This window comes from Excalfactoria chinensis, chromosome 15 (assembly GCF_039878825.1).
Source record: "Excalfactoria chinensis isolate bCotChi1 chromosome 15, bCotChi1.hap2, whole genome shotgun sequence".
Taxonomy (NCBI): domain Eukaryota; kingdom Metazoa; phylum Chordata; class Aves; order Galliformes; family Phasianidae; genus Excalfactoria; species Excalfactoria chinensis.
Window position 1 is genome coordinate 3,098,273 of NC_092839.1, and position 12,130 is coordinate 3,110,402.

At 41.4% G+C, this 12,130-nt stretch overlaps 1 protein-coding gene across 10 annotated transcripts in view; it reads left to right on the plus strand.

Annotated features, from left to right (window-relative positions):
- Nucleotides 1-12,130, plus strand: part of PTPRT (protein tyrosine phosphatase receptor type T) — a 405,976-nt gene that overhangs the window by 353,728 nt on the left and 40,118 nt on the right. For 6 of the 10 annotated variants that reach the window (XM_072350259.1, XM_072350264.1, XM_072350260.1 and 3 more), the window contains 2 exons: nt 4,366-4,443; nt 4,648-4,692. In XM_072350259.1, the coding sequence (XP_072206360.1) occupies nt 4,366-4,443; nt 4,648-4,692 (123 nt within the window). The remainder of the gene's footprint in view (nt 1-4,365; nt 4,444-4,647; nt 4,693-12,130) is intronic. The other 4 variants (XM_072350261.1, XM_072350257.1, XM_072350263.1 and 1 more) reach the window with 3 other exon arrangements.

The following is a 12,130-nucleotide window of genomic DNA, read 5'->3' on the forward strand; positions in this document are numbered from 1 at the left end:
CTGCATGGTGGATTTGTAAACCTTTTTGTATTAAATAAATTTCAACTTAGACACTCTGGGAATGTCACTCCTTCTTTTGACACTTACCCTGTAGTCTGAAGAGGGTTCAGCTCTGAAAGCAAAATGCGTACTTAGAATGCTGGTTATTTCTTAACATCTTTAGTGATGTTTTTTTCCCCCTAATCACTAACAAGGAATTGCCTGTGATTTAAGGAAAAACAACAGACCCTTTCTTTATAACCTCAGATTGATCGGGACAGGCTGAGTGAATTTTTCTTTTCCCTCTGTCTGTAGGTCATGTCAAATTCCATCTGCATGCATTGCCGCTGTCACTCTATGTAACATACCTGTGAGATGGATAAGTAGGTGTTTGGGACCATCAAGGCTAGCAGTGAACACTTCTCTCTGATATTAAATTGACTTGACTCCAGATCTAATTTTCTCAGGTGCTGAGTGGCCGTGCCTCCTAAAGAAGACAGCATGAGTTGTCAGTGCCTCGTATCTTTGAAAGACAGGATAGCAAAGGGCAGCATTGTAACAGGCAGCCTAGAAACAGCAAAGGTAGTTTGTATGAAATGCGTGAGGAAAACAAAGTTTTTCACTCTTCTTCAGAATCTGGATTTTTAAAACTTATTTTTTTGTGGGTTTTTTTTTTCCCCAACCAGAAAATAGAAGAGCCTGTAATGTGACCTCATTTCTTTCCTTGATATTTTGAGAGACTAATTAAAAAAGCTGAGTCATTTGCTTGAAATAGCAACTATAGGAAATGTTATATCTCGTTTTGTTACAGAAGCAAACCTTCAGGTTTTCTTCGTTCTTTTAATCAGTAAGTCCTTTGCATGTCTGACATCACTGCACATTTTATCACCACCTGCCTCTGTAGCGCAGCCTGATTTAAGTCATGGGCTGATTCTTTCATTGTTTTTCCCCCCTCTTTATATCCGTGAGCAATAATCACTGGTAAGCCTTCATGATTTCTCCACGTGTTTTTTTTTCTGCCAAGTCCAGGATGCTGAGGTGTTGGAGGTAAGTTCTGTCCTGTGCAAGAGTGTGCACGTGCCGATGCCAGAATGTTATGGGTTTGCAGCTGATCATATAGTCAGGGGAAAAAAAAGAGTAAAAGCCTTTCTTTAAAAAAAAAAATTAATGGAGTTTAATACTTAGAGGTTTTTATATGGGCCTGCTCTTACTTTTGAATAGCATAATTGGATTACTTTGTAACTTTCCTGCTAACTAATGCACTTTTATGGGCTCTATTCAGCCCAGCTTTTGAAATCAGCTCTCTCTCTTAAGTCAGAGTCAAATTCCGTCTTAAATGTTCCTTCTACCTCACAACAGAAAATAGTGCTCATGAATAGCTCAGGATAGGTGCTCATCCTCTCCCTCTTGACCTCAGGTATGAGAGTATGGGGAGTCTGAGTTAGCTGTAGCAGTGACTGGGAAATACCCCTGCCCTCTACTGTTAGTCAAAATGCTTATTCCTTCACCAGCTGCCACCTCATTGCTTCAGAGGGAATGTCTTTGGAAATGTTCAGTATCATCTCTTGCAAATGGTGCTGTCCATAAATTCATGCCCCGTTGGCCATGTGCAGATCTGAAGTCTGTCGCTTGATAGAAGTGTTCGTTGTCAAATGTAATTGTGTCTGGAACATCTCTAGCCTCTGGGTACAGGCTGGGTGGATTGAGAGCAGCCCTGAGGAGAATAATGACTTGGGGATGTTGGTTGATGGTAGACTCAACGTGTACTGCATCAGCATTGGGGGGGAGGTTGGACTGGAGGCCTGGTTGGATTGGCCCGGGGTACCCTGAGCTAGGGAGATGGGGGAGCAGCCAGCCCACAGCAGGGAAGGCTGGGGGGCTGTAAGGGTCTTCCAATTCAAACTGTTCTGTAATTCTATGGTGCTCTGCTGGAGCAGGGAGACTCTTTATCCCCCTTTCCATCCCAGAATGATAGTTGTTATACAGGAGAGTTTCTCACTGATACTTAAACAAGTTTAAACTGCAGAGATTTTATGGACTCAGGCCAATGTCTCTGCCACAATATGAAATCAGAATAGATGTTTGCTGAAAGACAAACCAGCCCAACATGATTCCAGTTTGTCTAATTTTACCCAAAAGTCATACATGTTTTTCTCAGATGCAGTCTTTAAATACATGCATACACATATATATTTATCTTTAATCTCTTAAAAGTAAATGCTGATATTTGCAGTATTTGAGACTGCTCCTTGATGTGCTGCTACATGGTGCACGGAGAAGATGGCTTTCCAAAGGAGTGACTCTGGTTCAGTCCAGTTGCATAGCCTTAACATTACAGGTAGGGGCACGGTGTGAAGGTGCCCTTTTAAGGAATTGAGATTTGCACTAGTAAGTGGAATTGTTACTGTGCTCTTACTAGCAAAAACAAGGAGATACAAAGAAGACTTGCTCGGTACTCAGGTTGTTAATGATCATCTTTAATCAAGATCCATCTAAATTCATACCTCTTTGTATCCTGCATGCTTCTGTGATGAAATGCAAAGGTCTTACAGATTTGCCATAGGTCAGAATAGGCAGGTGCATCAAGATCTCGTTGTTATTGCTACTCCACAGATGATCTTCACTTTTGGGAAGGATGTACTCTAAGCATCTGTAGGGTCGTGACTGTGAGACATATATCCTGTGTATAGAGAATTTGAAATCAATTTCTTGTCTTTGATGTGATGTCCTCTCCGGAGGTGTCTCTGTGACTTGCACACACTGGTGCTGTTGGGTACCTCTGGTGGAGCCACAGAACTGTGTGTGCATCTCTCCTACAAACAACAGCCACCTGGCTGACTTTGAGAGTGAGCTCTCTGAAAGTCTGAATTCACCCCCCTGTCTCACACATACGGTTCATTTCAGTAACCCTTATTGGTGACATTCATAATCAGATTCACCGTTGGAGATGATGTGTCTGCTTGTAGATGCCCGAGTAATTTATAGTTGGCAATTCCTGGAAAAACTGTGGCCCAATGTACTTTTGTACTCCTGAATTTCAGGAAATTGGAGGGCTTGCTGTGTCATTCTGGCCAACCAAAGTATTCTTGATAGTGCTTATCTTACACAGCTGTAAAAGTGGCCACGTTCCAAGGGTGATACAGAGAAGGTCTTATTTAGGCTAACTAACAAGGAAGAAGGTGGAAGAGGTCCCAGATGAGAGATGCATTAAGGCAGACTAAGCTATGAGAAATTGCATTATCTTAATGTGTTTTCAAACGGTCAAAGTCTGAAAATGTAGCAGAAGGATGCAAAACTGGAGCAAGTTCATTATAAGTTGATTATAAACTGCTTAGGAGGTAATTCTGAAGACCTTATGAAACTCCCTAGGATAGAGCCTTCTTTCATTCACTCCACAGAAGAACTTGAAATTTATGAGTGGTGTTTTTTTTTTCTAGAGTTACCAAAATTGCTTCTGAAATTACTTTGATGTATACTGACTTTTATCTACTTCTACTGGATTATGGAATACTTCTTCCTGTGTTTATCTATTGTCATCTTTCTGATGTACTGAGATTTGTATTAGCTTGTTTCCCAACATTTTGAGGAGGAGATAAATGTCTGTAAGTCTTAAGAGTGAATGCAGAACGATAACAAAAGAATATACATTCAGAAATGATGGATTCTCCTAAGCATGTGCATGTGTGCTATTGTGGATATAAACCAATCTCGTACATTTGCTAGTAAGCAAAGATTCTGCTGTGAAGATGTGGAGCCCTGCCTCCTTGCCATAAATATTTGATCAATATGGGAATTATTTGTGGATTTGTTCCAGAGAAAGCTAACGCATTAAATGGGAGAAAGTAGGGATGTGTGTCCTGCTAAAAGAACCCGTCTCACAGGGGAAAAGATTATAGGATTTGCTATTAAGTGGTTCTGCATTGAAGAACAATTCCCTTCTTATTTTGTATGGTTTTAACAAAAAAATTGCTACCCTGCTTGTGTATTTTTGTGGTACGTTGTGCTTAGCAGGCTATTTTGCTGTTAATAATGCATCTTATTTGCTATAGTTTGTATTTTGGGTGTTGCTTTCAAGTATCGTTCTCTTAGATGTTCCTTTGGTTTAAAGAAAAAAAGAGGTTTGTAGAATATAGTCCTATATGTTAGGAACACACTGATTTACAGTAACTATAATAGTATATTTGGGGTCTGGACTGCTTATATTAAAGAAAATCCATCATGATGACATTGTAATAAATGTAATATGCATGTTGAGATGAAAAATATAATTCATTCTGATAAGCCTTGTATATCCCATATTACTGTGTTCTTTGAGGAACATTCTCCCTGTTCTTTCTCTCTCTTAATATATGTCTAAAGTCTTTTCCTTATGTCTTTCCTACCTAGCATCACCCTCTCCTTGTTCATTTTCTGTCCAAAGCAAAACCCTTCAGAGCAAATCTCTGTTGAATTCCTACTACTCAGGTACTAGTGCCAGACTTTTCTTTCTTTTCTAAATCTTCTTTACTTTTGTGCCTTTCCCAATCTGACCTATAGACTGAATCTGCTGAGTATGAGATGAAGCTAACCTTGTTTTCATTTTTTGTAACTCTTTTTCTTTTCCCTACTGATCTTCTGTTGATTTGCAATGACCCGTGTCGTGTGGGTGAACGGAATTCCATCTCAAAGTATCATCAGACACAGTTCCATCGACCACGCTGTTAGGTAAGACAGGTACGGTGCACTCCCTTCATTGGAGAGAAAACATGCTCATTGCATCTTGCAAATAACCTAGATAATGCTGCTAAGTGGCTGGGCTTCAAAATCGTAATTAATCTTGTGATCGTGTACTGTGTTAATTGCAAAGTCTTTCGTTTCATTCGTGCTTTATTATCACTATTAATTGATCATATTGATTTGTTGAAGACAAGACAGTTCAACATATACGGATGTATATAGAAATCAGAGGGTAGGTTTGGGAAGTGGGCCTGGGCTTTGTTAAGAGTTAAATGCTAAATATTGCAGCAGTCTGGTATGGACGTGACAGGGTAATGAAAAGGCAGCTTCTGAGAGGTGAAGGCTGTGCTGTGGCTGCTGGTAACTTTAGAGGGAGATGATTGTGTGCTGCAGTGTGTGCAGCCCCTAGCTTTTGGATTTTTAAAAGTATGTTAGTACAGTAAGTTAACAGAGAGAACAAAATTGACAGGAACTGTAAGCTGATAAAAAGAAGTTATTCAGAAACTTACTGGAGGTATACCCTTGAAAGTGAGTAATAACAGCCTACAACTTCGGGCTCTCCCTGGAGGATGCTGCCTGCGTGTGGAATTTGAAGAAGGCAATTCCTCCGCTATGAATCAGGAAGATGATATGTAGTTGATCAGAATCTAACCAGTGGTATTTATGAAACCTGTCATTTTGGATTATCTACAGTAAATGTTCAGTTCCAGACACAGTAATCTACCATGTCTGCTTTAAACATTACTCTGGGCACACTGAAGGCCTATAGTTAGACCAGGAAGAAATTACAACCAAGCACTTAAGTGCCTTGGCTTGCAGACTAACAGCCAGAGGGGCTTGCAGGGACTGCCACAATACGTATATTTATCCTGCTGTATATCAGTGTGCCTGATGGTGACGAATAAGCCCTCTTTTGATGTGATGGAGAAGGAGTCTTCCTTTCCAGAAGGTTTCTTCTTGTTTCCCAGAGACTCGTTGCCGACAGGAAAGTCAGAAGGTGGATTTATCTTCTCATTGTGCTTTAGAAACAGTGCCTAGAAGAGGTCAAACCGCTCTCAATGATGCTTAGCACTTGTGAAAATGGGGACCCAAATCTGAGGGAGGTGTTACTGCCTCTGTGTCCAGAGAGCAGGCTGCACCACTGCTGACACTGAAGCTCAATGAGTAATAGAGTCAGCCTGTGCCTCTCACAGGGCAAAGAAAAAGACAGAAAAGGAAAAATAAAAAACAAAGTTGGGAATTAACGTAGTCTTGTCCTTTATGTTTTCAAAACTCTACATATGCAAAACTCTTTAAAACTGAGCATCTACTAACCATTATCTCTAAGCTGAGTAAGGCCTGATATCCTTGTCTTACACACTAGAGCACAGAGCATTTTAAGACATGATTTACACAGACTGCTCAGCCCTGAGTTGCACCTGCACTGAGCAGCTACAGGTGCTGCAAAACCGCTCTTAGCACCGAAGAAACTTCTATCTTTTGAGCTGTAGACAAATGGAAAGCCTGATGTTCTGAGCTCTCAGACAGATTCACCAGACATTGGATGATGCTGTATGAGCAAAATCAGTTTGATTTTTGATGTTTATTAATTCCTGGGAAGGAAAAAGATCTTACAAAGGGCATCAGTCATCTCACCACCAATATCCGACTCTGGGTACCACCTGTGCTTCAGTGCTGTTTGTTCCCATCTGTTACGCCTTCTGCTAATAAATGTTGTATATCTGCCATGCTAGATGACTCCCTGGGCTTGACTGTGACATGATTTCTTGATAGTAAGATACAGGGGATTTTGTTGTTGTTGTGCCTCTGCCATGTCTTGTGCTTGACATACTTTTCTTATGTAATGCATGTTTTTAGCTCTGTAATTTAACTTAGAGATGTAGATTCCAAGACTTAATGGCCTTCACAAGCATCTTTGCTGGGGAAGAGAATATTTAATACTAGCAAGTAAAGGAGTCAGTTTCTCTGTTTGTAGTATTTCAATAAGGTTCATGTTGTGTGACTAATGTGAGGTCTGAAGGGGAGATGGTACCACATTAGAGGTTGTTTGTGGAGAAGATGTGCATGGCAGTCAGAGTCATTCAGCAGATGATATCAGTGCAGGCTCCTAGGGGAGCCAGCACACCTTTCCCCTGCATCCCTTTCCAACAGCTCTTCAGCTACAGAGTTGGTCTGTAATGCAGGCAGGTCTGCCTCTTTTCACATAGGTTTGGCAAAATCCACACATCTGAGGAGCTGCACAGTGCTGTGTGTATCCAGTGCTCCCAGTTCTCAGCCCAAATCGCCAAAGCAGTTTCCTCTTACATTTATAGCAGGCTTTTCCTGTGTGCTGATGGAAAAAAATAATTGTGTTCAGTAGTTTTATTAAGTTTAAAATGCGCTTTATGGAGTATTTACCGAGATATCCTTAAAATAATCTCTTTAAATCTAGAGAAAATAATTTATTCAGCTGTATGGCTTCTGTATAGCCTTTGAAACAAACAATGTATGCTCTGCTCTGTCAAAACTGATCTCAGAAGGCTTTTTGTTAAGGAACTTGCCTTTTATAGCTCAGCTGATATCATTAGGCAAATGATGTTTTGACTTTGCTTTGCTATACGGCTGATTATATTGTATGTAGCATATTATAGCTGGATATTTACCATATAATCAAGCCTTGTTGCACTCAAAAAGCAAATTAGTTTTACCAGGTGGCACCTTATTGATCTCTAGTGGAAGAAGAGCTATTAGCCATCCTGTAGTCAGCCTTGGAAGATGTCAAACAATTGGCAACCCATGCTCTAGCAGAGACACTGAGCATACATGTAATAAAATCCATCACAAACATCACTCAAAATATTATTTATTTTTTCCTAAGGATATTAAAGCAAAACTTTTGAGATTAACTCTGGGTATTCAAGGCTCACATCGCAGCAGTGTTGCTTTCAGTTGCTTGAGGCGTAAGTTAGTTTTCTAATCTGAAGGCAACATCACTGTACGTGTCTAGATGTCTGTCTTGCAGACTAGCAAAGCCTTTTGTTTATGGAACAAGATAACTTCTGTAACATAATCTGAAGCTTCTATCCCAAAAGCTGCCCTGGGTAGGCAGGTCCTGTCCCAGGAGCAGAGGTTACATGAGGCTGCACACAGCTGTTTATAGGCTGGGACTCTCAGTTTCTCAGCTGCTTTTCACCTCATCATTGACATCTACAGAAAAAAAAAATGTATGATTTTTCTCTTTGGAGGGAGACATTTATTTTAGTTGTCTGGGAAGCAGCAAAAGTGTATAATAGAAGGTGTTGTTGCAGCAGGTGAGCAATATTATCTTGCCCTCAGGGTTACCCACCAAATGGGGAAAGATGTCACCTCATTGGCCTCTGCGTGGGCTTTTCTCGGCACATGGTGCTCCTTTTTGTTTCTCTTGGCAGAGTAGGACCTCAGAGTTAACTTCAACAAGTTTATGATTACTTCTCCAGCAAAGCAGAGTCACAGAAGTGCCATTTCATAGGCAGGGAGAACTTGGGAATATTAAAAGTGTAGCTGACATTGCTAAACTTGATTATCTGCTGTTCCACTCCCAAATAGATACTGAGACGCCTGAAGAGATCCACAATCAAGCAAGTTATGTGTGAGCCAGCGAGCCACTGATTTCCCATCTTCCACAACATTTCAGGGCATTCCATGAACTATTTGACTGATAATGAAAGTGCCAGCTTCCGGAAATCAAAATATCTACATTGGCAACGGGTGTCTTAGCATGGGGACGAAGCACATTGTGCTAACGAGGGCTAACAAGCGAGCTGACAAAATATTTTGCTGTTGCAGCTGCTAGTATTAGAAAAGAGCCTATTACGAACAGTGGGTTTCCAGCAGCACACAGAATTTCTATCTGTTTTGTTTACGGCTGCACAAAAAGGACTTTGGAAAATTGGAGATGGCTGTAGGAAGGAACTGGGGTCCTGAATGCGCAGCCCATATGAGGCTTCGGAAGCGCTCAGTTGATTTTACCTTATCAAAGAGAAATTGGAGAATTGATTTGATCAGTGCCTGCGTAGGTCAAGGTTTCAAATACTCAGAGGGCTCCTTAATCTAACAGGGGTATAATAAGATTCAGTGTCTGGAAACTGAAGTTTAACTAAATTAAATTGCAATTAAGAAGTGTTTAGACAGCAAGGGTAATTAACCATTGGCACAACTTTTGGGGTCAGGATGAATCACCATCTCTTGAAATCTTCAGATTTGGATTATTTTTTGACACTAGAAATAAGAAGGGCGTGTGAAATATTTTCCTAAAAGCCTGATTCACAGTCTGTGTATTTACTAGTTTCTGTGAATTATTTCACATGTCTTTTGAAAGAAATCTTTTAATTCATTTCCTCATCTCATTGAAATCTCAGGAAAGGCACCAGCAGAGCTTCAGTGTCATCCCCACTCAAAGAAAACAGGGTGGGGGCGGTTGTGAGATGGGGGCAGACAGGATGGACTATGGTAAATTTCTGTGACTTGCCATCACTGCAACAGTTGGAGCACAATGTGGGGTGGCTGAGGGACTGGTGGTCCTGTTGCCTTATTCAGTAACCAGAAGGCACAGGTACCTTCTATTGCTGCAGCCAGCAGAAAGGCAATGCAAAAATGCAAAAGAAAAGCAAGTGTTTGAAGCCTCCTTGGTCGACTGTCCCAATGAGAGATGGATGCTTCCCCTCCTGCATTCCAGATTGCCCACAAACTGCTGTGAACTGCTCATCTTGAAAGAAGGGGCAATGCCTTACCTGAGCACCTCATTAACCATGCTTAGGTTCCAACTTGTGGTGTGATTGCACCAGGAAGGAACAATATGTTTCCGGAATTGGGCTTTATTAGCAGAACATATGAACACTAGACTCACCTCATACGTAGCAATTTATCTCCATAAGAGCTCCACTGATCTCTTCCCTGCCCCTGATAAGATGCTTGTGGAAAGAGCTGGCAGCCCTCCCGAGCTGATGCAGGTCTCAGGCTGTGGTTTTCTATCGGGCAGTGCACAGAGGCCACCTGGGATGTGTTTGTCACAGAAATCCAGCAGAGGTGGTGTTCCCTGTGTCAGCTCTGTGTGCTCTCGGGTTGAGAGCAGGATAACTCAGATTGTGTGACATGGGTTTTTTTCTTAGGAGAAACATTTGGCTGGGTGAGAGGTGGTGCTGCAAGAGCTGCTGCTGTTGTCAGTAGAGTTTGTATTTCTGTCTGACCAAAGAAGCACAGCTGTCACCATAAACTTAAAGGCTGGAATCAGACCCTTTGCTGCTGGGCTTCATGTACTTCCAGTCTAGTCTGAAGGAAGTTATTCTGGAGAGAGAACTTTTTTCACCTCTCACTTGGATCCTACTGGGAGTAGAGACCCAAAAATACCAGAATTAAGGAATGTGAAAAAGAGAGAAATCAGTGATATCCTGCATAGGAGCTAATCTGAGCTCTGCTTTACAAATAGGCTGGGCTCTGCATGTGCCCTGACTATTAGCACTAGTACCACACGTACATTTTAGGTCTCCCTCCTGAATAGGGATGCAGTAATGTCTTTTAATTGGGGCTGATAAAAATGTGGCATTACTTGTAGGTTCTTTAGAGAAGCCATTTGTGAAATTGGGTTTGTATTAAACCTAATGATGGAAAATTAAGCATAGTACGTCTGTCGGAAATGGTCCACGATAAAAATCTTCTTCTCCCCATTACAGGAGGTTAATAGGGAACAGGGGAGGAAAAGATGCACTGGGAAAGCGAATCCAACCAGGGGAATTAATAAGCCTTGAAATTCCCTCTGTTCGGAGTTCTCACACTATCATTAGCCGGAGCATTAGGGATGATTATATAAATGCTTTGGATGTTACTCTTCCTTAAGTCCCAAATTTATTCATGTTTTGTATGTGAAGGTTGCTTTACTGGAGCCATAGGTCTTTAAATCTTGGGCTGTCCAAGGAATGTGACTGCTTATGAGAATCTTGGCTTGAGAAGTCTTTAAATCCAGTAGCCCCATCTTCAGAGCGGATGATCGATGTGATGGCCATTTATTTCAGAAGCAAGCAGGACATGTTCAGCATCTCTGATAATTCAACCATCAGACTCATCTATCTATATCTGTATCTGTATCTTTATCTAATGTTCTGTATCTATATCATCTGTATCTATGTGTCATAGAGATAATTTGCCCCATGGCAGTGTATGCACTGCAGTCATTCCTTTCTCCTCGTAGTCCTCCAGAACAGAGCATACGCCTGTCTTGATAACTTACCTCCAGTGTAACAGTTAACGGGCTAGAACATGATTTGTCAAGTTTTGTCATAATCGTTGTTCTGTCATTTGCTGAAAAGGCAATCTAATGCCCTGATCTGTCTGCTCCTGCCCAATTTTGCAATGAGGGACAGAGCAGAGATCCTAACTGCTTATGAACAAGACTTCACGGTGGTTTCTCAAGGATAGCAATGTTTACAGTAACTCAGGCCATATTTCTGTCTCTCAGAAATCACCCTGAAATTGCAACTTGATTCATTTATTTTTTATCCCTCCTAAAACATGGCTGTACTATTGCTGACAAGGGAATAGTGTTTGGGCTCTTTCTCAGTCTGTGTTCTGTATGAAATGAGCCTGGTGTATGCAATCTTCAATGCGTTCCTTTTTTCTTCTTTTTCTTTTGAGCAATGGAAATAGGGTATATTTTCAGTTTGCTAACAGGCTTTTTTGGGGGAAGACCAGGAAGAATCCATGCAGGCTGTTAAGGCCTGTATGTACCAATGATCAGGAGGCACTGCTGTGCTGTGCGGGTGCTGGAGCCCTGGCACAGGGACCAGAGAGGTGTTGGGTGTCCTCCTTGGAGATCCCCAAAAGTCAGCAGGATGTGGTGCTGGGCAGCAGTGCTGGGTGGCCCTGCTGGGGCAGAGTGGGACCAAAGGGATCCAGGGTGCCTCCATCCTCAACCAACCTGGGGAGCTGTGATCTTAGATATATGTAACCATAAGAAAAAAAATGTGATAGATAAACCCCTAAACTGTTCATCTAATCTGAGCTTCTCCTGTTAAGAATAAACATTTTGGTAGTCTCTGGTGTAGTTACTTAAGTTTCTGTCAGTTCAACAGGAAGATTTGCTGTGTCTTGCTCAAGGATATAAGATATTGTAATTCCAGCTCTGTGGTGATAGAGGTTTTTAAAATATTTCTTTCAGAGAGAACTATATCTATTAAGTTTACATATCCAGATGTTAGGATTGTGCATGCAAGCTAACTGTTTCTGTACTTCTTTCTGCCTAACCTTATGGTTTTGTAATTGGCATACATTTTAGGCTTGAATCTGCAGAGCATTTTAATTGGCCTCTAACCTCCTGCGTGGCTTATCTGAAATGCTGATGGGTTTGTTTGCTGTTAACTTGGGCCCCTTTCATTCATCTCATGCTGTACGCCCCAAATCTTGCTGGGATATCTCCCTCATCTGT